The 23,886-nt window shown below is 37.2% G+C and overlaps 1 protein-coding gene across 1 annotated transcript; it reads left to right on the plus strand.

Moving 5' to 3' along the window:
- The first annotated feature begins 1,094 nt into the window (after positions 1–1,094).
- RSAD2 (radical S-adenosyl methionine domain containing 2) lies at positions 1,095–23,504 on the plus strand. Its single transcript, XM_037813172.1, has 6 exons — positions 1,095–1,588; positions 7,395–7,556; positions 11,984–12,213; positions 14,277–14,426; positions 17,514–17,546; positions 20,090–23,504. The coding sequence occupies exons 1-6, from the start codon at positions 1,234–1,236 to the stop codon at positions 20,252–20,254; spliced, it is 1,095 nt and encodes a 364-aa protein (XP_037669100.1). The 5' UTR covers positions 1,095–1,233; the 3' UTR covers positions 20,255–23,504.
- Positions 23,505–23,886: the final 382 nt, after the last annotated feature.

The following is a 23,886-nucleotide window of genomic DNA, read 5'->3' on the forward strand; positions in this document are numbered from 1 at the left end:
AAATACACTTTTGTCTGAAAAGATTTCAAGGACTTGGGTCGTATCCAACATTACTTATTGGTATTCATTAAATGCACATTTGCTACTTTTTCAAATTCAGTTTCCATTGCATGGAAAATGAAAGTCATCTTTGTTTCATTTCCATTTGGATTCTGGTACTACTAGAGTAACAATGACTAAATCAAACCGAGCACTTAAAATGTGCCAGGCACTGTTCTAAAAGATTCACATATATTAAAGATTTTCAGGCTTCAGAAACATCCTTTGGGAAATCCTATTTTGCAATGAGGAAATAGAGGTCCAGAAAAATAAGTGACTTTCCCAAAGTCACACAGCTAGTAAGTGTGTCACTAGGTCTGTGGTTACAGCAGCTGTGTTCTTAACCAGTAGGGCGAGTCCATCTTCCTATTAGTATCATTCAATCATCAGACCACACAGTCAAACTCAATTCTGGTTAAAGAGCCCCTAAAGAAAGAATATTTCAGTACAAAATTCAAAAATGCTTTCTAAGAAAACTATAAAAATAAGCAAATAATAACCCATAGTAATCCCTGCCAGTTAAACGGTATTTTAGAAAAGCATCAGATGTTCCTAGGTGAAATGTCTATTTAAATGGCTAAGAAATGAGGAAAAATACAAATAATTTTTAAAGTGATGAAAACACATATGTTCTATTGAATAACTGAAGAAAGATTAACATAGAAATTTCATTAGGTGCCTATGCATTTTACTATGGTCTGAAAGGCACCTGGAGGCTAATGGATTCTGCAATTATCCTCTAAGGCTCAATCACTCTTTTTATTACTTGGCTTTATACAAATAAACTTTCACTGAGTTAAGCCACTAGGCAAAAAAATGATAGGGCAGAAGATTTTATGTGGTTATGCCATGAGTGAGTATACAGCAACTAACAAGGGAGGTATATCTACAAATATGTGTGTGTGCATGTTTGTGTGCGTGTGATATCAAGTTAGAAAGGGCTGTCATTTACACAAGCAGATCTAAACAAGCAGTGAAGCAGAGAGATGCAAAAAGTGTACCTAGTCCCAAAACCTCCAGTCCTGGCCCAGTTCCAAGTTTCGTTTTCATGAACAGAAAAATTGAAACTTAAAACTCAGCTGACAGTCAGGAGGAGGGTCCCTCTCCTCTCTGACAGGTTCCTCAGAGATGCTGCTGATTTCCACACAGGTTTAAAATGAGTCTCTCCAGCAGGCAGGGGCAGCTTTAGGGTGAATGACCAAGATGTGGCTGCTCATGCCCAGCGCCTTTGCTGGAAAGCTGCTGAGTGTTCTCAGGCAGCCGCTGAGCTCTTTATGGAGAATCCTGGCCCCCTGGTTCTTCTGGCTCGGGGTAATATTTTGGTTGGCGGGTACTGAGAGGAGACGGCAGCCGCAGCAGAGGGAAGAGAAAGACAAGAACAAAGAGGGAGAGGAAGAGGATGATGTCCCCACTACCCCCACCAGCGTCAACTATCATTTCACCCGTCAGTGCAACTACAAATGTGGTTTCTGCTTCCACACTGCCAAAACATCCTTTGTGTTGCCCCTCGAGGAGGCTATGAGAGGACTGGCTTTGCTTAAAGAGGCAGGTAAGTTCGTCATCTCAGACATAAGTCACAAGGTGGAACCACGGGGTGGTGGGGAAATAAGAGACTTGGGGTCGGCACAGCTAGAGAACTTGTGTCCCATCACACAGTGAGGCTGTCTTCCTGTGAGAAAATGTTGAGGTGAGTTTTGCAGCGGGTACCTACGTGTTCCTAAATCTCACCATTAACCCGATGTGGTTAGATAAGGAGAGCAAATTCTTCCCTTTTGTGCTTTTCAGTGAGCAGAAGTCTATGTGGAAAATTGGTCCTTGTTCAGTTCAGTATTTGAAAAAGCGCAGGTTAGGAAAAGATGTGTAACTTTAGAAGTTTGTTCAAATTCTGGACATGAGTCAGTGCCTATTCTTAGGATCTAATTAATGAAATAAATGATGAGGGAAGTTGAAAACAAAAACAAACTTCGACTTGGGAACAGCAATGCGTGACTCTTTTAATTTTTGGATCATTTATGTGCTCTTAAGTAGGAAATTTATAAAAACTGTAATTCAAGTTTGGCAATCACTTTGCTCTTAAAACTTGCTTACTAAACATCACCACATTAACATCTTGAAGTCATCTCAGAGATAGCAGACAGCAGATAGCATGTCCAATCTGAATACAACATCTTCCAGTCCAAATCCGCCCTTCCTTCATTCTGTGCTTCCCTGACTTAGCACCACCTAAGTCAGCAACATCAGTAGTATCATCAACTTCTCTCCCTTCTGGTTTAGCATTATTGAAGTATAACTTACAGACACAAAACTATGTATACTTTCATGGTACAACTCAAAGAATTTTCCCAACATGAGCATACCCAAAGAGCCTGCACTCAGATCAAGGAATAAAACCTCACCAATGCCCCAGGGCAATCACTAGCTTGTCTTCAAACACACTGATTAATTTTGCCTTGTTTTATTTTATTTTATTTTATTCAACTTTATGTAAATGAAATCCTACAGTCTGGCCTTTATTGGAACTGACTTATTTTGCTCAACATGATGTTTACTTCATCATCCACATTTGATCTTTCAAGTAAGACCTGCCTCTCCATTCCTTATCTTCTGTAGTTCAGGCTCTAGTTGTTTCTCACCAGCTCTACTGCAAATCTTCTCATGGTTTCTGCTCTCTGTACATTATTTGTTTTAAAAATATATTTTTGGTGATTAAATTCCCCACCTAACTCTCTCACATAACTTACAAGACCAGACTTGTTGGGCATAGTCTTCAAGAACCTTTACAGGCTGTCTCTTCCCCAGTGACCTTTCACCCTTTGTGCTCTGTGTACATCATGTTGCACTCATTCTCCCAAAACACTTCTACCATCAAAATTGGAATCATGCTATTTTTTTCTTCCTGGAATGCCTGTCACTGAAATCTCTGTTGGTGAACTTCTAAAATCCTTAGAATTATGCTTAATCTGCTTCAGGTGGAATTGATACCCTACCCCCTTCATTTGTGGTCCCATGGCACTTTTTACAAATATATATTATAGCATTTTAAAAATTGCACTTTGTGTTTTGTTTCATTTTGCTTTTAATATCTGGGTTGGCAAAGGATTTGAGTGCCAAGGATGGTTCTTAACCATCTTTGTATCTCTGGGACTTAGCAAAATATCTGGAATATAATACAGACTTAAAGTAAGAGTTGGATAAATGAATGAAGGAATGAATGCTTGGATAAATGAGGAAGAGATCTAGAGAAGTGGAAAGAACTTAAACTCTTGATTCAGAAGACCAGGATTTGAGTTTCTATTATAGCATTTGCTAGATTTGTCAATTTGTCAAAACACTGAACTCTTCTGAATATCCATTTCATAATCTTTAAAATGTAGATAATAATAGTAATGAATATACCTACCTCAAAATGTTTTATAAGGTACAAATAAGTGAATGTTCCTGAATATTTGTTATAAATGATAATCTATTTTTAAATAGTTATAATTAATATTTTATACATTGACCTCTCAATTGTAAGTCAATGAATATAACCAAAGTTAATTAATATATTTAAGATATAGATTTATGGCTAATAGAGGAAAATCCATTTTGATGATTTAAAATTAAAATTAAAGTTTACATTATATTTAAACTTAAAATTTACTGGTTGAAGCTGCTTCTAAAATATGTTGTTTACTTCCTCGACTTTTAAACAGGAACGATTGAACAGGATGTAAACATTGTGAGCATCACTTATTGATCCGTGCAGCAATGTGATCACTCTTTACATGTTAACTCCCTTGTGAATTAATTGCTCTTTGTCTTAACTTGTAACAATACCTCTAAATTCTATTCTTTCAATTTTCTCCTTCTTTCATTCCCTCACACATGCTTTTCAAGCCCATCAGGAATGCTATCTTGCTAGTCAATACATCTCACTACCTCCAGTTTATCTACCCTTCTTTGACTATACTTCTTAGGTAATAACTTTTCATTGGATTATAATGACCATTCCAGCAAAAATCTCCTAGCATGGTAGCTAATAAATAGTGGAATGATGTAATTTATCATTGTCCAACCATTGATATATCTGAGAGTGAAAGAGAGGGCTAAAAATAACTAAGAGATATTGCTTGGTCCACCATAAACCGGGACTTCTGGGCAAAACAGGATGGATGGTGACCCTAATTATAAAGATCAAAGGCTTTGGAGCCAGACAGACCTGGGCGTGAATCCCAGCTCCATTATTCTCCAGCTTTATGATCTTAATTAAGTTACTCAGTCTTACTGGGCCTCAGTCCCTGCATCTGGAAATCAGGAAAACAATTCCTTCCTTGCTGGATTATTTTAAGGAATAAGTGAGATTGCATGAATGAACTTGTGAAGCATAACATTTGGTACATAGTAGGTACAAAGTTCATTGAATGACCAGATTCCTGAATATTTCCAGGGAGATTTTTGGTATATAGTGCTGTCTTTCCACATAATAAGTTCCCAGGACCTCCCTGTTATTCTAATTGCTGTTTCTTAGCGTTTTGTTTCTGAACAAATCTGTTTACCATTCTCACCAGGTATCATGTCCTTCTCTTTGATTTCTGATTCTAATGTCTCCTTCCATTTCTGTGGTTTGTTGCCCTCTTCCCTCTTCTCTCCAGGTTGTAAACCAGCAGCCTCTTTTGTCTCTAGTTGGAGCATGCTCTCTTTTGCCTGTGCTTTCAGCACCGTCAGAATCTATGAAGTCAGCATTTAAAACCTCATTTGGTGGATCAAGTTGCTTACTAGTTAAGGGTTCATACTGGGAATGGGTCCTTAAGATGTGGGTTCCAGCACAGAGCATCTTATAAAGATTCAGGGGACTGAGTTGAATTGAATAGAATTGGAAGTAAGCCTATGAATTGGAAATGAATTCCACCATTATAATGCAACTGTATAAAAGTCTGGTCTTCAAGACATTCTGGGGCTTCTAGTTAATCATGACATATCCATTTCCTTTCTCTCTCATCTCTCCTCTACTGAAATTACAGTAACATAACAGAAATAATAGGAATAAACCCACAAAGAAATCAACACATATGGATTTACAATGGATTTATGAGGCATGGGAAGCTTCACTGTTAGGAAGCTCTGCAGAGGAGAATGACTAGGAGAAACTTGCCAATTTACCCCATAGGACACAGAAGTTTTAGAAGTCAGAACCATCACATCATGGAGAAGGCAGAGATGAGGCTAAGACACATCTACTGCTTTCCCCTCCAGTGAGTGCCCCTCCTCAATTCCTGCAGGTGACAGCAGGTCTGTCTTCTGTAGGATCCACACCACGAGGACTGTGCAGTCAGGGACACCAGATACAGTGGGGAGGAAGAGAAAAGCACCACCAGGAAATAAGGAGATTCCATAGATTTTTTTTTAAAAATTTGTTCTGTTACCATATATACAATCTAACATTTCCCCTTTTAATCACGCACACACATGCACATACACACACACACATATATTTCAATGCTATTAATTACATACACAATGTTGTGCTACCATCACCACCATCCATTAAGTGAACCCTAAGTTAAACCATGCTCTATAGTTAACAGTACAATTATAAAAATGTACAGTTATGAAAATAGTACAATTATAATCATCAACTGTAATAAATGTTCTTCACCAATGCAAGGTATTAATGATATGGTGGTATATGAGAATTCTTTATTTTATGCATGATTGTTCTGTAAATCCACAACTTCTCTAATAAAGAAAAATTATTACAATAAAAAGAATAAAAAGAAAAGAAGGGGGTGAAGTGAAAATCTTCCTAGTGAACGGTGGGAACCCCTGCTCCCAGGAGGCAGCCAGGCAAAAGGCATAGGCAGGGAATTGAAGATTCTTCTCTAGGGAAACACAATGAGAGAATATATCACTGAGACTGATACGTGGGGATTACCCAATGGGCAATCCAGATGACCTCCCTACAGCTTTGTGGTAAAGTCTCTGCTTGACCATCCCCTCCTTTAACCAATGAAATTCCAATCAGCTATGTTGTGTCTCATTCAAATATGAATAAACAAATAAAGACACCAAAATAAAAGTCAGCCACCAAAACATATAAAAGGAGAAACTCAGGAAGTAGGAAACTTCAAAACATCTGTAATGAACAATTGCACAGAGGTAAAGAATTATGATTTTATGAAATCAAAATAAAATGCCAAAAAAGAAATAGAGACTATAGGAGAGTTTGGGGAATTAAAATGGGATTTTTTTAAGTTTTTAATTTTTAAAATCCTTTACTAAATTCCATCCCTAAAATGGGATTTTTTTTTAAATTAAAATTTTATGAGAAAATTAAAAGTTCAAGTCTTAAGAAAATTGGACTAATGATGAAGAGTTGGGCAATAGGAAGGAAAATAATGAGAAAATAGAAAAAATCCAGAAATTTCAACATACCAGTAATACAATTTCCAGAAAGAGAGAAAAGTAAAAGATTGACAAGAGGTGGGAATTATCAAACAAATAATATAAGAAAAGTAACCAGAACAGAAAGAGCTAAGTTTTTAGGTTAAGGGCCTTACAAGTGGCTAGAACAATGAATAAAGATGAGTTCACTAAGACATATCATCTTGAAATTTTAGGACATTAGAGAGAAAGCTTCTGCAGAGGGGGAAGGGAAATACTATATACTTCCAAAGGATTGTAAGTCAGAGTGCATCAGACTTCTGAATAATAGTATTTAAAGACAGGAGGCAATAAGCAGGACTCTTAAAATTATGAGTGAAACATGATTTCTCCCAGAATATTCTACCAGGCCACCCACTTTAATTTGTATTTTACATTTTTCAGGAAGCTCTTAAAATTGTTTGCTAGAACAAGGAGTAAACCAAGAGAGAGGAAGACAAGGAAACCAGCACGATAAGCACTGGGTACAAGTGAGAGGTGAAGGGAAATCCCAAAATGATGTTAAATGATATTCCCAGGGTGGGAGCTGTCCCAAAAACAGCCATTCCAGATTGGGATGGAAGTGGCTTCCTGCTTAATTACTAGTCTTGGAGTTGCCTCATTGTACTCCTTGGCTTCTTGGATCTTCCATCACCTGTGTAACTAAGTCCCTACATTAAAGTACGTCTATTGCAAATAGGGAGAAAGCATTTCAAGTGATTTTTATTCCTAGCCAGTCCCTAAATCATATGGCTAGTTATGCCCATAGAGTGGGGTTGATGCTGTGGCACTGGAGTTGGAATGGGGGTGGGGCATGTAGCACAATGGGAAAATTTTATTTCTTTTTTTTTTTTACATTGAGAAAAAATTACCTTGGCTGCTAAAAATATTAATTGATATTTGTAAAGTGGAAAAATAATCAGAAGGAAAATGTCCTATTTCACTTCTTACAGGTATGGAGAAGATAAACTTTTCAGGAGGAGAGCCATTTCTTCATGAGCGAGGAGAATATCTAGGCAAGCTGGTGAAATTCTGCAAAAAGGAACTAGGTCTCCCAAGCGTCAGCATTGTGAGTAATGGAAGCCTGATCAGAGAGAGATGGTTTAAGAATTATGGTAAGTGCCATTGGATGACCCCGTAGTTATTGCTACTATTTTGTTGGTTTCTGTGTAGTCTCCCATTCTGGGCCTTGGGCCAGACCTGCTGAGGACTGGATGGGAAGATAAATAAACTCCTATTTCTTTCCAAGCTGGGAGCTGTGGCAGTTTCAGTTTGGAAGGGCTCTAGGTAAACAAGTGTGGAAAGAGAGATAAAAGAAAATATTAGTAAGATAACTAATCTGTAACGTTTCAATTTAACAAGTGTTACGGCCTAAGTCTAAATGTAGCCACTAGTGGGGAAAATTAAAACGATTTACAGTTTTTCAAGCCCTGGCCTTTCTGTTGGCTATAGATGTTTAATTTTTAAAATATTTACACAAAGAAATTTCCTTTAATGGTTTCATCTAAATGTTAAGGGATTGGACTGACAAAGTAATTCTTAGCTTTGCTGCACGTTTGACTGCTGAGTTGCTTTAAAAACCATCTTTTGGAACTGAAATTCGGAATGTCACAATATGTGGACTGGCCAATTTGGGGGGCTCCAAGTGATTACAATGTTTGGCTAGTATTAAGAACCACACCACATATATATATAAATATATGTGTGTTATTAGAATAAAATAAAAAATAGGACTGTACAACACAAACAGTGAACCCTAACGTAAACCATGGACTTACAACCTAATACTTGCAGTACAATTCTCTGAGTTTGCTTTGCATGAGCTATCTGTCTGAGCTTTGAAGTCATTCAAAGGGGAATTGTGTTTATGATCTATTGAGTTTGTTGACAGAAAATACCCTTCCAAGGTGATGAGGAAATGGATTTGGGGGTGGGGCTTGGTGACTTGATTGTTCATGTGGGTAGTATAGCTAATCTGATAAAGGTTAATCAAGAAAGGAAGAATCCAACCAAAAGTTTCAGGTGAAAGTGCATCAGGGAAGACCCTAAGGCAGTTTGTTAAAACCAGAAAGGCAACGAAGAGTCACTTATCAAACCAGAGGGTCTAAAGCAGATTTCAAAAGTAGGCTTTTGGAACCAAAACCCGAGACAAGAAAAGGGTCTTGAATAATTGACATGGTTTTCTGCATGTGTACCTGGGACAGGCAATGCTCTGCAAAATTGGCTCTCCCTGCTTGTTAGTGTGGGGCAAAGGGTGGGAGCCAGGGGTGTGGCTGTACTTCAGGGTCAAAAGCTCAGATGCTTTTGGGAGAGGTAGTATGAATTTGTAAATTTGTAAGTGTGCAAGGAAGACCAATTTCAATGGAAAGTAGACAATACAAAATTGGGAAGGCTGCCCTATTCACAGTGAACAGCTAATTATGAACTTTAATTGATTTTTGAACTACATGGGTATTGAGAGTTAATGCTGCCAGTTCTTCTAATTTTTAAAGATACATCAGAAATAGTTTAATCTCTCAGTAAAAATGTTTGCAAGTGACATGAAATGTTTTAAAATACTGAAGAATAAGCAAAATGTGTATGTGTGAATATCTGGTTCATCAGTCCCCAATTTTCCATCTCTAGTTTAAATGGCCAGGAATGGTCTTGTGTATCTAAGTGGATGAAGAGAGTTTTTTGCAGGTCCCAAGACTCAATCACCAGTTATAAGCATGGCTAAGATTTATTAGAGGACAAGATGCAAAGCAAAAAGAGCAGGGAAAAGATTTTCAACCCTGGAATCCAGAATCCAGGGTAGACTTTGGAGTCCTATCCTGTTCTAGGCTACACTCAATGAGCCTTCTCTCTAGCATGTCTGGAATATCTCTGTCCAAAGATGCTCATTTGAGTCTTAGGATCTGAGGCTTTATGCAGGACCGGTCACGTAGGCACATTCTCCTACATGTCCAGACAGAGGTCCTAAAACTCAGGACACCCAACATTGAAGCCAGGTGCTTCATGAATCTCCATAAACTATCCTGACAAGTCTTGGCATTTAGTTCAATATGCCCCATCTCTCCCAGGTATATACAGCATTATCAATTAGTGACATAAAGAACATTCTCAGGTCCACATACTAGGGGTCGGCCAAGATTCAGTGATATTCCAAGCTCCCTTTGAGGCATCCTAGAACTGAACAAACAGATCTGCTTTGTTAGCTCTTTACTTACAAGGACTTTGATAAGAAAATCCAAACACAGGGGGAAGGGACACTATAGTCATATGGCAAAAGTTGGAGAGGTGGCTGAATAAAACACTCAACTCTGAGATGCCCAGTTTACTTGTAAGTCAACTAGGAAGGTCTTTATTATTGACTAGAAGATCTCTGTTTTACGTTTTGGGGACTTCAAGAATTGGAGACCACTTGCTCAGTTAGTTGCCTGTTCCCAGTATGCCATGAGGAATTTGCAATCAACATTGAGAACATTTTGAGTTGTTTTCAATAATGATCGATTGTCTTATAACATCACCAGGTTGCGTTAGGTGCTTTTGGGGGCTATAGAAGAAGTAAAAGACACGTGCTTGCCCCTTTGGAGAGATTAGAGTCTACTTAGGAAGATAAGACCACTAAGGATGTGTGATTAGGTGATAGACAACAAGCCATACTGTGAGCACAACAGCTCAGAGGTCAGGAATGTCACCTCCGTCTTTCTCCAATTTTATTGAGAATTGGAAGCTGTACAAGTGGGTAGCATAAAATTAGCTCCCAAACTGAAATTAAAATGATCTGATTATAAAATTTGGGAATAATGACATAAAGAGTTTTGGGAATCTCCAAGATTCTGTAAGTTGAGAGTAGTTTTGAGAAAAAAAGGAGTCAATTCTGGAATGCCACATTAAGTAGGAAAGATCAAATTTAATCAATGGCAAAGAGGTGGCCAACAAATGACTGGGTGTAGAGAGTACCTATGCTTACAGGATAGGTAGATAGGATGCCCCGGCAAAGAAGATTAAAGCATTAACAAGAAAGGTAGAGGAGAAGCTAATGCTAAAGAAGTCTCTTTAGCAGAGGGACTAAAACAAGGATAATTGCCCTCCATTAACAACCCACTATCACAACTCTTAATATGGTGCAGTGCAAGGAGGGGACTGTATACTCTGGCTCCTCCACAAGACTTCCCTTAACTTGGTCTTCTCTGCATCTAATACAGTAGTACCTGACATATAACAGGGTTTCTATGAATAGCTGGATGATGAATCAAATATACAAGATATGTGAAGGAGAGGCCAATGGACTTGGCAAAGATATTAGGGATCTTCTACAGAGCAATTTTATTTGTGTGGTGGGAAAAAGAGAAGTAAATCTATAATTGCCCATATCCATCCAGACAACTTCAAACTATCCACCTGCTTTAGAAGTTATATGAAGTCAATGCATGAATACATGAAAAATCTCATTTAAATATTTTGATAAATGCTCACATGATACCAATCAAAAGTGGTGAGTTCTCTGCCGGATGAGCTCAAATGACCAATTCCTGAGACACTGGGGTTTCGAAGAAAGGAAGAGTTTATTGCTAAGCACAAAGCAGGAGATCAGATGGCATATTGGCCTAAAAATCTATTTCTCCAAACTGTTGTAACTCTGATAGTTTTATAATACTAAAAGATGGACAGGTGTTAGGATAATACACACAATGGCTCAGGATGATGGGATTACAGATGATCGAATTATTAATTACATGCTTAGTCACAGAATGTATGTGAGAAAATGGTGGCATTACTATGATGATGGATGTGATTTTTAGTATTATAATGAGATACAGATAACTTATAGGTTAAAGTTTAAGGTACTACACGTCAGGTGGGCCAATTTTGGTTAGATCCAGCTCCATCTAGCAAAATAGTTTTGGAATTGGGGTGCGCTAGCTCTGGGCTTACTCAGGGCCCTTCATTAATAAACATTAGGGTCTGTCTTTAGTGATCATAAGACTCCAAAGTTGAAAAACAGGATAAGGGGGGTACAAGTGAGAGTCAGTCACAAGGTTTTTTTACAGTCACAATGTAAATACTATCTACAATCATTATTAGAGATCAAGGCAGCTGGACTACAGTTCAGAAATTTCAGGTATTTCCCCCTGGCTATTCTTTTATACTAAAATTTAAAAAGAAAATATCTATAGAATGATTCAGTAATCAGAATCATCTGTTAAATCTTAATTTCTCGGTTACACATGCACATACACATATACATACACACATGCATGCCAAAGGTTTCGAGTGGTCCAATGTAATTATCTCCATCATTATATTGCATGTATATATATATGTATATATATATATATATATATATATTTTTTTTTTTTTTTTTTAAAAATTTTTTTACACAAGCCCCTGGTATAATACACAACTCAGTGATTTTTGTGGCTATGAAGAAAAAGTGTCTTTTTAGCTCTGAAAATCTGGGTGCAAGCAAGATATGTTTTATCATAAAGTGAAGCATACTACCTAAAAGGCTTGGTTCTTGCATAGAAAAGTTTATGGATCTTTTTATTTCCCGCAGGTGAATATTTAGACATTCTCGCTATCTCCTGTGATAGCTTTGATGAGCAAGTTAATGTCCTTATTGGTCGTGGTCAAGGAAAGAAGAACCACGTGGAAAATCTTCAAAAACTGAGGACATGGTGCAGAGACTACAGAGTGGCTTTCAAGATAAATTCTGTCATTAATCGTTTCAACGTGCAAGAGGATATGAACGAACAGATTAAAGCACTAAATCCTGTTCGCTGGAAAGTAAGTACACAAAGTTACCTTTGCTGATTTTAATTAAGAGAACATTTAAAAGAGACTTTCATGAAATGGAAAGCAACACTGATACAGGGAACTCTGGGCCATGCAGGAACAGGATTGTTTGTCCGTCTTTCAGCTCTGTTCAACTTTCAATGACTTACACTCTCTTTTTCAGTTTTCCCTTCTGAAAACTAGAACTGATCCCCTTCTGGAACATTGTGAAGATAATGGTCAAAAGACAAGCTCAGTGCTTGGAGATGTTTCCATATGAAGTCTCAGTTGTCTCTATTTTATAATTTACTGTGACCAGATTTCTTCTTCAAACTCTTGGCGTATTTATAAATGGATATCTATTCTTCACAAATTCAGATGCTACCGAGTGGTTGAATTATTAGAAGATATTGGGGCCAAAGCCACCCCCAAGTTGTGGCAAAATGCATTATTTACTCCAAGATTCATGCTTTAGGGCTGACCCTGCCACCAGCTATTAAAAACTCTAAAGTTCAAAGACATGCAAATCAAAGTAACGTATATTCATAGTCCTACAGGGTGCAGACACTGTAAATTAAAGTTTTATACTCTTGGCTGTTCTTCATAATCAATCAGAGGACTTTCTTTAAAAAAACAGCTTCTTGGATGTCAATCAGGTATCCAAACTCAGTCCAGTGCTTCTTGTGCTGGTGGAAACATGTGGCTCAGAACCTCCTCCACAGGGCTGTGGGCAGCCAGGCATCCAAAATCACACGTCCGGTCCAATGGGACCGAATGTATTTGGCAGTTGACTCATCATGCGGGATACTTCAACAGGAGGGTTTACTGTCACCTGTAGGCCTTCTCCAGCAGCCCCTTCAGGCAACACACTGAGGAACCCCCTAACTCTGTCCACGCAGTTCCACCATCCATCACCATTTCTGTCTCCCAACATCCTGTGATTTTTTTTTTTTCCCCATTGAACCCCTTCTATTCTACTCAGGAAAAGTGCCCATAACGTGTGTCTTTACCCCTCCGAAACTCAAGTCAGCTTAGGATTCAAACCTGTGTTTGAACCTCTCCCGTCTGCCGTGCTTCCTCCTTCCCTCCGTGCCTGGAATGGAGAAGGGTGCTGTGGATGCAAAGATGAATGAGGTGTAAGCATCTCAAGATGAAGACGACAGCCATAAAAGCAATAACAGAAATGCTGTGCAAACCAAGGGTCAGAAGAGGCTTACGTCGAAGAACTGTGGGAGCACAGGAGCGGCAAAGGAGAGAAACGAAGAGAGTTAGCAAAGAAGGCGGTTTTTAGGACATTTTAAAAATTAATTCTTGGCTGACTAAAATATTTTTCAAGTAGTTCTAAAGACTCCATTAATTTAATGTTCTGTATGATACCCCCTTCTATAAAAGCCCTGGAGGCTTGGGCTCTGTTCTGGCTCTGTTTCCGATTAGCTGTCTGGTTTGGTCACCCTGGACGAGACACTTGATTTCTCTGGGATCTAGAATTGAGTTTTCCCTTTAGAAATGATGGCATTATGTCTAATGGAATAATATAATAAAAATATAAATATATGCATAATTACTTAAAATGACACTGGAAAGGAATATTTAATGGTCTTGGAAAACTGTCCTTATGTATTAAGTGAACAACAGATTCTAGAGGCCTCAGTAAGGATATATTAAAATTCAGAAGCAGCAGCAACATTTTGAAAATACTTATCACTCAGAATTGGGAGTTAAAAGTGATTTGTTTGTTTCTTGATGATTTTTTTAATAGTTCAAATTTCATTCAATGAACAACTGTTATTTAGTAGTATGAAGCAAATTGGATGACAAGGCTAGATCAAGCCCAATCTAAATCAGTTTTTAAAAGTTATTATTGTTTTTTTTATGCTTTTGCTTTTAGCACCATATAAATAAATTTCTGGGTTAGTTTTCATTTTCCCCAAAGTAATGCCTTTATAGAGTATTCCTTAATTCTAAGAGTCTCCTTGACTTAGAAGAAAGATAAAGCTTGGATCAGAAGGAATTTGGCTGGGGGAAAGGAATGATGAAAATATCTTTAAAAAACAAACACTACACTTGTATTTCAGGTCTTCCAATGCCTAATAATTGAGGGTGAGAATTCTGGTGAAGATGCGCTGAGAGAAGCAGAAAAATTTCTTATTAGTGATGAAGAATTTGAAGGATTCTTGGACCGCCACAAAGAGATTTCCTGTTTGGTTCCTGAATCTAATCAAAAGGTTGTATAAAGCCAAAGTTTTTCTGTTTTGTTTTATTATTGCTTTTTAATCATCAAAAATTTAGATTGTTCCCAAAGAGAGAAAAGATTTTATCTTGCCTGAGATGGTCCCCACATTTTTATTTTAGAGAGTATAGCATGGGGAAACGGAAGGAGAGCAGTCCTGGAGCCAGAGTTCGGGTCCACCGTCAGCTCTGCCACCTTCTGGTTGTCTGGTTGTTTAATGAGCTTCAGTTTGCCTATCTGCAAAATAGGTAAAATAATGCCTAGAAGAGCATGGTGTCCGGAACATGTGCGAGCTAATGGTATTATGTTGATGTCAACATCATCATGCTTTTTTACTGAAATTATCTCTGGATAATCATTAAAGTTGGATAAAATGTAGAAGAAATGTTTCAGCAGTTCCTTGGTTATCTAACATGATTATCGTTGGGTACACCCTATTAATACAAGCTTCACACATTACATAGATTAAACAATGTTGGCCAAAGTATGACTGCTCTATGGAGTTTAAATATGTTTATACAGGTAGATTTGAGGAGCTAATTAGTGCATCAACAGGCGGTAAAGAAAAAAATCCCTTGTTCTCCCTGCCATACTGGAGAAACCTCTTTATAAGTTAAATTAATAAAGAAATTTAAAAAAATGTATCAGTGGCATATTTGAATACATAGCTATTTAAAACGTATGTCACAATGCATCATAAAAAATTAATGAGGAATATGCTAATAAGACATACCACATTTAATTATATAAAATAAAAGATTATATATTAAAGGCTCCTAAAATAGCAATACAAATTAGTATCACCCAAAAAAGAAAAATAGGAAATGGGCATAACTAGACAATTTACAGAAGAACCTAGAGTCAAAAAACATTTTTAATGTGTTCTATATTATCAGTATTCTAATAAATAGAAATCAAAACAGAAAGCATGAAGATGCAGTAAGAGTCTATATTGTTAGTGAGCAGATAAATCACTGCAAACTTCCTGCAAAACAAATTTGTAACATATAATAGCCTTAAAAACGTTTATGTATTTTGAATCAGAAATTCTACCTTAAAACATAGGAAGTATTCAGAGATGCAGAGAAATATTTTTGCAAAGGTTTATTACTACTGTGTTGCAGATAATAATAAAAAAAATCAAATGTAGCTTAATATTCAGCATTTGGGGGAACAGGTAAATTACGGTATGTTCACAAAATGGACTATACCAACTAAAAGCTATATTTTAAAGAATGTTAAGTAACAAGGGTAAATTCTTACACTATAAAACTAGGCACAAATTAAGGAGCAGTATGCAAAATTAATTTAAAGTTAAATCCTAATATGTAAAAAGCATATATGTAAGTATCTACATGGTCATCTCTGAGTTATTAAAATGATTACTAATTTTTATTTACCATCACAACATTTTGAACTTTTCTATTTTTCTAAAATAAGCATTAGCTTTATTATTTGAAAAAATATATATTTTAAAAAAGCTCTTTTCATCTGCCACCAAAAAAATACAGCCACAATAAAAAATCCCCCCCATAAACTTACATAATGTCAGGAATTCAAAAATTCATTCCTAATGCTTTAACCTTCTAAGTGTCTTGATAAATGGTTAGAATTTATAAATTAATGTTTACCAGTGCATGAATATGAGAATTCCAGAATGAAGGAACAGACGGCCTTCAAAAAGAAGAGAAAGGGAGTAGAGAAGAAAACTCTCAGACCTAACTAAAAAATCATATGCACCATTTGTTTTGATTTCTTTTAACCTTGTCTTAATTATGTTGTTAATGTGAGATCAAAGAAAATATGTTCTACTAATTCATAGTATTTGTTGAGTACCTCCTTTGTACTAAGCATTGTTAAGCATTTTACGTGTCTCAAATAATTTGCACAAGTGCTTTACGAGTTGTATTATCCTCTTAAACAAATAACAATGCTGAGTCTTAGGAGTTAATTGACTTGGCTTGTATCAGAGGCAGAAAATATTAAGAGGCAGAACCAGGATTTTGCTGACCCCACAGCCCTTCTTCCTACTAGCCAGTATACATTTCAAATTTTGATGTGCATAGAAACCATGGGTGGGGTAGGGCAGGGGCCTCTTTTTGAAATGCAGGTTCTGATTCAGCACATCTGGGGTGAGAACCAAGACTCTGCCTTTTCCACCTCCTCCCACAGGTGATGCTGATACCGTGGGACCACCCACCACACTTTTAAATGAGCTTTGTGCAGGGGTCAGCAAACTATGGCCCAAAAGACAAACCCAGCCTACTGCCTGGATTTGTATAGCCTGCCTGCAAAGGACTGGGGGGAGAAAAATCAAAGGAAGAATAATGTTTCATGCCCAGTGAAAACTATATGCAATTCAATTCTCGGGGTCCATAAGTAAAGTTTCATTGGAACACAGCCATGGCCATTCTTTTAAGTGTTATCTATGGCAGCTGTCAGACTAAACCTGCAGAAGTGCGTAGTTGTGGCAGAGACCAAATGGCCTGTGAAGCCGGAGAGATTTACTATCTGATCCTTTACAGAAAAAGTTTGCTGATAGCTGCTACGTACCTAGAGAAGGCAAACTACTTGGCAATGCTAGAGTAACACCAACATCCTCAGATAAAGCCCCCCTGTAGCTTCCAGGTGAGAGCGTTAAAGGAGTTCTACTTTATTAATCCAAAAAGAGGGTACGTTATATGTATGGTAGGCATAGTGACTGGAAATATTAAGTGAAAAAGAAAAGAGCTTTCTCATAACTTAGCAGAATGAAGAAATTGAGCTGGGAATTTCATAGTCAGAGACGTCAAATGAAGCTTCTTTTATCTGACCCTGTCGGCATGAAGGAGAGAAATCCAGGGCTGTTCTCATCTTTTGGAATCTGACTAACACAAACAGAAATCCCTGGATACCTGTGTTAGGTAGGGTTGGGGACATGGGCAGATGGCTCACCTTGTAAAGGATATACTAGAAGACTTCCGATGATACATGTTGAATCTGGAAGTAATGAATGCAAACACATGAACATCGTAATATAGTCGAGCATACATACTGAAAAATACACTTGAAACTAAACTTGCATGTAATTTCTCCTTTACAGATGAAAGATTCCTACCTTATTCTGGATGAATATGTGAGTAGATCTAATGAGTTATAAAATGATCACTTACAATTTAATTAAGCAGCAATGTCAAAGCTGAATTATCATGAGCATAACCATTTAGATTGTATTTGTCCTTCTTAACTAGCTTCTCATGTTTTTATTGTCAGTGATTATTACTAACATTATAGAGCCCTTACTTCAGTGTGTCACATTCTGAGCTAAGCACTTCAACAGCCACTATCTTGCACCTGAGTCCCTTGCAGATGCTGTGCACTAACCCCCATGTGAGCTAGGCACGTGGAACCAAATATTACAAATAGAGGAGTCCTCTGTTATGTAATTCTGGGCTGGAGGTTCTGCTGCAGTGTGCCAGGCTTACTTTTGGAGGGAGGGCATATCATATGTCACATTAATTTGACATTTCCATTCAGCTGCTACTAGACAGCTCTGGGTTTCCACTTGCAAGCTCATACAATGACATTTACTTTTCAGGAAATAACATTGTACATTTTAGATGGAAATAGAATTGTTTAGTCCACTGTGGCTATTTCTTCTCATTGTGACATCTGTAGAGGTATGGATATTAAAATATCCCAGAGTTTACTGTCCACTCTGGATGATGGTGGGTCCTGGCAGATGCAGAGCCTCTGTGGGGTTCAGCCATGAGCTCTGTAGTTACAGCTCTTGATTCAAGCTCTTATCCCCAGCCATTCTTGCCAGCGAGATTTCCAGACTCCCCCACAAGCTCTGGGCCCCTTCACACAGTGCTTCTTCACAAAACGTGGGCTCCTTATATTGTGCTCTGGTTCTCAGCCCTGACTCCCCCAGGACTTGGTTGTCCTCAGTCTTGGTGGTTCCTGGACCTTGGCTGGAGTTACTGTTACACATTAGTGCATTTCCAGAATTCCACATCTCGGAGACAAATGGTTGGGGTCCCAGAAGGCCCTGAGCACCTTAAATAAACTGTGCATCTTCTCCCATGAGCCTTTCTTGACAGAACTAAGAGGAACTGTTAGAGACTCTTCTTTCTAGCCTACTCTAGGTGATATGCATTCTAGGCTCTTAGAAGAGCCTGGAAAATTTAAGTTCCTTTCTTTTACGGGACTCAGCTGAAGCTCTGCATTGCCATGCTCCCAATTACAGATGAAAACCTGGAGTTCTGCAAAATCCCAAAATTGGAAATAGCATTCCAGGTCATTGCGAGCTACTGAGGTGGAGCAGAGAGGCCTCTAACTTCTCTTTTCCAGCTTGATTAAAGCTTAGCACTCTATTAGCTTTTTGCTGGTGAGAAGCTTGGGTGTCTTCCCCCCAGCCAGCTAACTATTTTTAATAATCCAGGCACTGCCAGCTCATTCTCTGGCTGATAAACCTTGGTTCCTTTCCAAATACCAATGATATTATCCCTACATCTGCTGCCTTCCAAAGGAAAGAGAAAAGAAAATCTCAAAATTGAAAAAACAAATCGCTCTCCATTTTCTCCTGGACTTTTTTTTTGATCTAGATGCATAAATATTTGCCAGCATATTCAGCAGAGAAAAAATAATTTCATTCGAAGACCTGTTAAGAAATATGCTCCAAAATAACCATGACTTAAATATTTGAACTGGATTTGAATTTTCAAGAATTTTTTATTGTGACTTTTGGTATCTCTTTATTTTCAAGTTATCAGTAATGCATTACAGCCATCTGATTGCTTGTCAATATGAGCTTTCTTATGGAGCATAAAAGACGATACAAATGTTCAGTTTAGGAGTTCAAGCTAGATGAGAAAATTCACAGAATTTATTTTTGGAGTCCATGTTAACATGATTGGCTTTTATTATCCTAACCAATGTTCCCCCAAGAAACTCTTTAGTCTCCACAAAACTGAAACAAACATAGATGAGCAAAAATTTGCTTTTGCCAATTTAATAACATCTTGGTTCTATGAATATTGCTTGAGGTTCCACAAAGTGCTTAGTATCATGGGAGGTCATAAGAAGTATAAAGACCTCACTCCTGGCTATAAAGTGATTATTTTCAGGGTAAAAGCCAAGAGCCTTAGCAAGGCATGTAAGACTCTTTATTATCTGCCACCTGCTTGCCTCTGAGGCTCCTCAATTATCACTCTCCCTTTCTCATTTATTAATATTTACACAAATTCTTGCACATGCAATTTTCATTCCAGCCATAACATCTACCTACAATTTCCCAAACACACCACACTGTTTCATGCTTCCGCACTTTTAAAACGAACTTCCCCCCAATGTAAAAATTCAAAGCATAATTCAGATGACAACTTTTGGGGGAAGTCTTCCCTGATCACGACTCCCCTCCCATGGAGAGGCATGTATCTCGTGTGGCATGTATATAATTCTGTTTATCACACCCTTATTTGATGTAGTGTGTCTATGTCTTCCCTTTGCATTAGCATGTGAGTTGGTGAGTAGAGACATGGTGTACCAGAATTTCAGTTGTATAGTATCTGGACCACAGTTCTCCATGTCAAAAATATTTTGAAATAAGCCTATAAATTGACTTTTACAGGACCAGTTATATGGAAATACCCTAATTTCTGTCATGAATTTTCCTAGATGCGCTTTCTGAACTGTAGAAATGGACGAAAAGACCCTTCTAAGTCCATCCTGGATGTTGGAATAGAAGAAGCTATAAAATTCAGTGGATTTGATGAGAAGATGTTTCTAAAGCGTGGAGGGAAGTATGTTTGGAGCAAGGGGGATCTGAAGCTGGACTGGTAAAGCTGGAAGGGGAAAACATCTCTGACTACCTACGGGAAGTGTTACCTGCACTCAAAGCGTTGCTGTCATCATCAGCAAGGCTATTGTGTTGGCATTACTCAATGACTGAAAATCTGATTTTTTGTTTCACCTGGTATCTGATTATCTGTGGCAACTGAACACATAAATAACTTAGATAATTGAAATCCCTGGATAATTCAAAAACATAACTTTAGTTAATTAGTTTATTATCTTATTGCTATTGAAAATGTACCCCATTTCTGAGTCTTGATTTAGCTAAAAAAAAAAAAAAAGGACAAATAAAATCCTAGATAAACCACCTGTATGCAGGATTTATAATCCAGTTCAACAGGGAGTTTGTAAGAAATAAGCTTCAATAATATCGTGAGGCCAATATTTCATTTGGATTTGATTTTTTCAGCAATGTTCATTGTGACTCTCACAGTTCAGTTTTGAAGCTCTTTTTCCCAGTTTATTCAGTTGACAGAGTCAGGTATTTTCTGGTGTATTGAGATGCCAGTTTTCACATCTGGAAAGATTATAAAATATCTCCCCCAAATATCTCCTTGTTGTAATGCTCTTTCTTTTTTTGCCTTTATACCATTGCAGTATTGGCTTTTTACCCACACATTTAGGAATAATCAACAGATGTTTGTAAGAACAATAGAAGATAATCATATCAATTTTTAATGAGACACATAGAAGGAGGTAATGCAAGCAAAGATGCACTGGCATACTCCTTGGCCCATAGCTGCTTGAATGTTTGTTATTCTTGCTTTTTCCCTCTCTCTTCAAAGATGTGTAGTAAAACCAAGAAACAAATTTCATGATGAAGTTGACATGAGTTCAGTCCTCAGATCGCCAAACATATGAGTTTATTTGAATAGATGCTCATCACAGTAATTTTGACAAGTGGAGCCTGCTGGATTGGCATGTGCTGTTCTAAAAAAGCACTGGAAGAAATACATAGGAAAAAATGTAGTGAAGTGTCTGGAAAGTACCTGGCTTTATGTAAATGAAGCCGTGGCACATTATCATGTTTCTCAATTAACTCCGAATGAATTGAAATAGATATATTCTAGGCCAGTGTAACAAGAATCAGTGCTTTCCTTTTCTTGCACTAAGAAAAAGAGCTCAGGGGAGAATGTCACTTAAACTGGGTTAGGGAAAAAATATCCTATTCTTGTGGAAAGATCCCATGAAGTTTGTTTATGTAACTTAGATAGTATCTCATTGCCTTGAAAATAATTATTTCCTGTTATTGTTTTTAAAGAGCAAAATCATGGAATTAATTTTTTTTCTTTTTGTTTTTTTTCCTTTTTTTCTTTTTTTGCCAAGCAAAGAGCAAGCAATTTTAATTCACTTGCAATTCCATCATCAGTTACTAGGTGGCATTTGAATGTTACCTGTTTCATTAAGCAGTCAAGCAGAAAATTTTGCTTCATAATCCTCTACCACAAGTAATATTTTCAAGACTTCATGGTTTTGAAAGGATTATTTTTTATGATTTTTTTCTCATATAGTATATATGCCTACTTTAATTTTTAAGTCATTATAATTCAACTGATATGAGTTTGTGTCTCATCTAAAATAGGATATGTTGTTACCATATGCTGTCAGGGATTTTCCTTTTTGTGTTTTTTGTTTGTTTGTTTTTTAAGAAAAGAGAAAAATGCATTAGAAGAATTTTCTCCAGTGGATTTTGATATTGTTAAACCATGATAACCTTCATATAATCAACATATACACAAAACAAAAATTTTAATTAGTGTCTTCTTTACACAAGTGCTCTTTGCTGATTTCCCTATTATTTGTTCAACAAGAAATCAAACTCAACAAAGAAAGGTCATGTATATGAAAGCACTGAATACCAAATCTGGATCTGAAACCCAAATCCTCTGAGTTGGAATGAATTTTTCTCTAGCTAAGGAAAACTGTATTTACTTTCCCCCAAGAGAAATATAATATAATATAAAACAAAACGCAAATGTACTTAAGAAATAATATACTTTCCAGCTGTTTGAACTGCTACCATCCTCTTCCTTATGCACTATCAAGATTTGGCTTTAATGTTGAAGATATTCAATTTTTAACTTAAGGGGGTGGGGAATAGGGACTTTTAACAAAAGAGTACTATACAAATTTGGCTTATATAGCATTTTGCTTTATGATTTCAGTTTTAAAAATGAGTGTTAAGTCTGTGAAATGTTCTTTGTATTGGGAAAACAATAATCTTAGCTGAGATATTTCAATTTATGTGTTAAGTGTAAATGTATTCGTTTCCTAGAAGCTAGAACAAATATCACATGATCGGTTGGTTTAACAACAGTAATTTATTGGTTCAGAGTTTCAGAGGCTAGAAGGCTTGCTTCTTCCCTGGTTTTGTATCTTCTAGCGGGCCAGCTATCTTTGGGTTTCTGGGCTTTTCCATCACATGGCAATGCACATGGTGGTATCTTCTTCTTTCTCCTCCAGGTTTTTCCCACTTCTGATTTCTGACTGCTCCCTGTCATTTCTTTCTCTATGGACTTCTCTGTAAAGCCTCCAGTAATAGTTGATTAAGACCCATTCCAATTTAATTGGGCCACACCTTGACCAAAATAACCTCATCAAAATGTCCTAGTTACAATGGGTTCATACCCACAGAAATGGACTGAGATTAAGAACATGGCTTTTGGGGTACGTAACTCCAAGTCAGTGTTTTGTGGTGTTTATAATTATTTATTCAGTATACATTATAACATTTTGTCTTAAGACATTTTATCTCAAGAAGCCTAAAAAATAAGATGTTAGTGACAACATATTGATTTAAAAAGTACTAATCTTCTGTATTCTTAGATAAAAATGATATGACAATTGCTTCTTTACTCACAAGTTCAAAGATGAGTGAGGCCACTTTGGCTAAATCATCTGAAATGTGGGCTCATGTTTGATCTCTATCTGGAGTTCAGCGTAATTGTTGGGTAAATAGAGAATCAAGATGCTAAAACAATAGAAAAAAATAGCAATAAGGCCCTATTAGGCAAAGAAGCACTGAGTATGCTACCGTCTTCTTGAAAGGCTACTTTTAAATCACCTGTGACTGACAGACTAATTACGCTGTAAGATTTTAAAGCTGTGTCTTAAGTGTAAAGAGTTCTTGATTTTTAGAGAAATATATATACATATTTTTTTCCATGTGTGATACTCTTGGGTATTGGTCCTATATTTTGTACATATTGTGATATATTAAAATATGTTTTGAACACTGCCTTGTCTCTAAGTGGCATAATGTAATGAAGTCTTTCCTTGGTGTGTGTTTAAAGTAATTGTGTCCTTTTGCAAAATGCCATCGCTAAAGGCAAGTACACTTTGAAATCAGCAATGTATCAATAATTAATAAGTGCACTTCAGACAATCCACTTGGCAACAGGCATGTGAGAGAATGAGCCATTGGGGAAAATACTCTTTATAATTTAAAATGAAAACTGATGTCTTGGAGTCCGAACATCCAAAACCTGATCATCTCAGAAGTTAATTACTGGCTCCCAGAGGCAGATGGGCCATAATGGCAGGACTTTTGGTGTCACTAAGATGCCGCCAGGCCGAGTCTGACGTGGTCAACAGTCCAAACCGTGACAAGAAGAGGGTTA

The sequence above is a fragment of the Choloepus didactylus genome, chromosome 20 (genome assembly GCF_015220235.1).
Source record: "Choloepus didactylus isolate mChoDid1 chromosome 20, mChoDid1.pri, whole genome shotgun sequence".
Classification (NCBI taxonomy): Eukaryota; Metazoa; Chordata; class Mammalia; order Pilosa; family Megalonychidae; genus Choloepus; species Choloepus didactylus.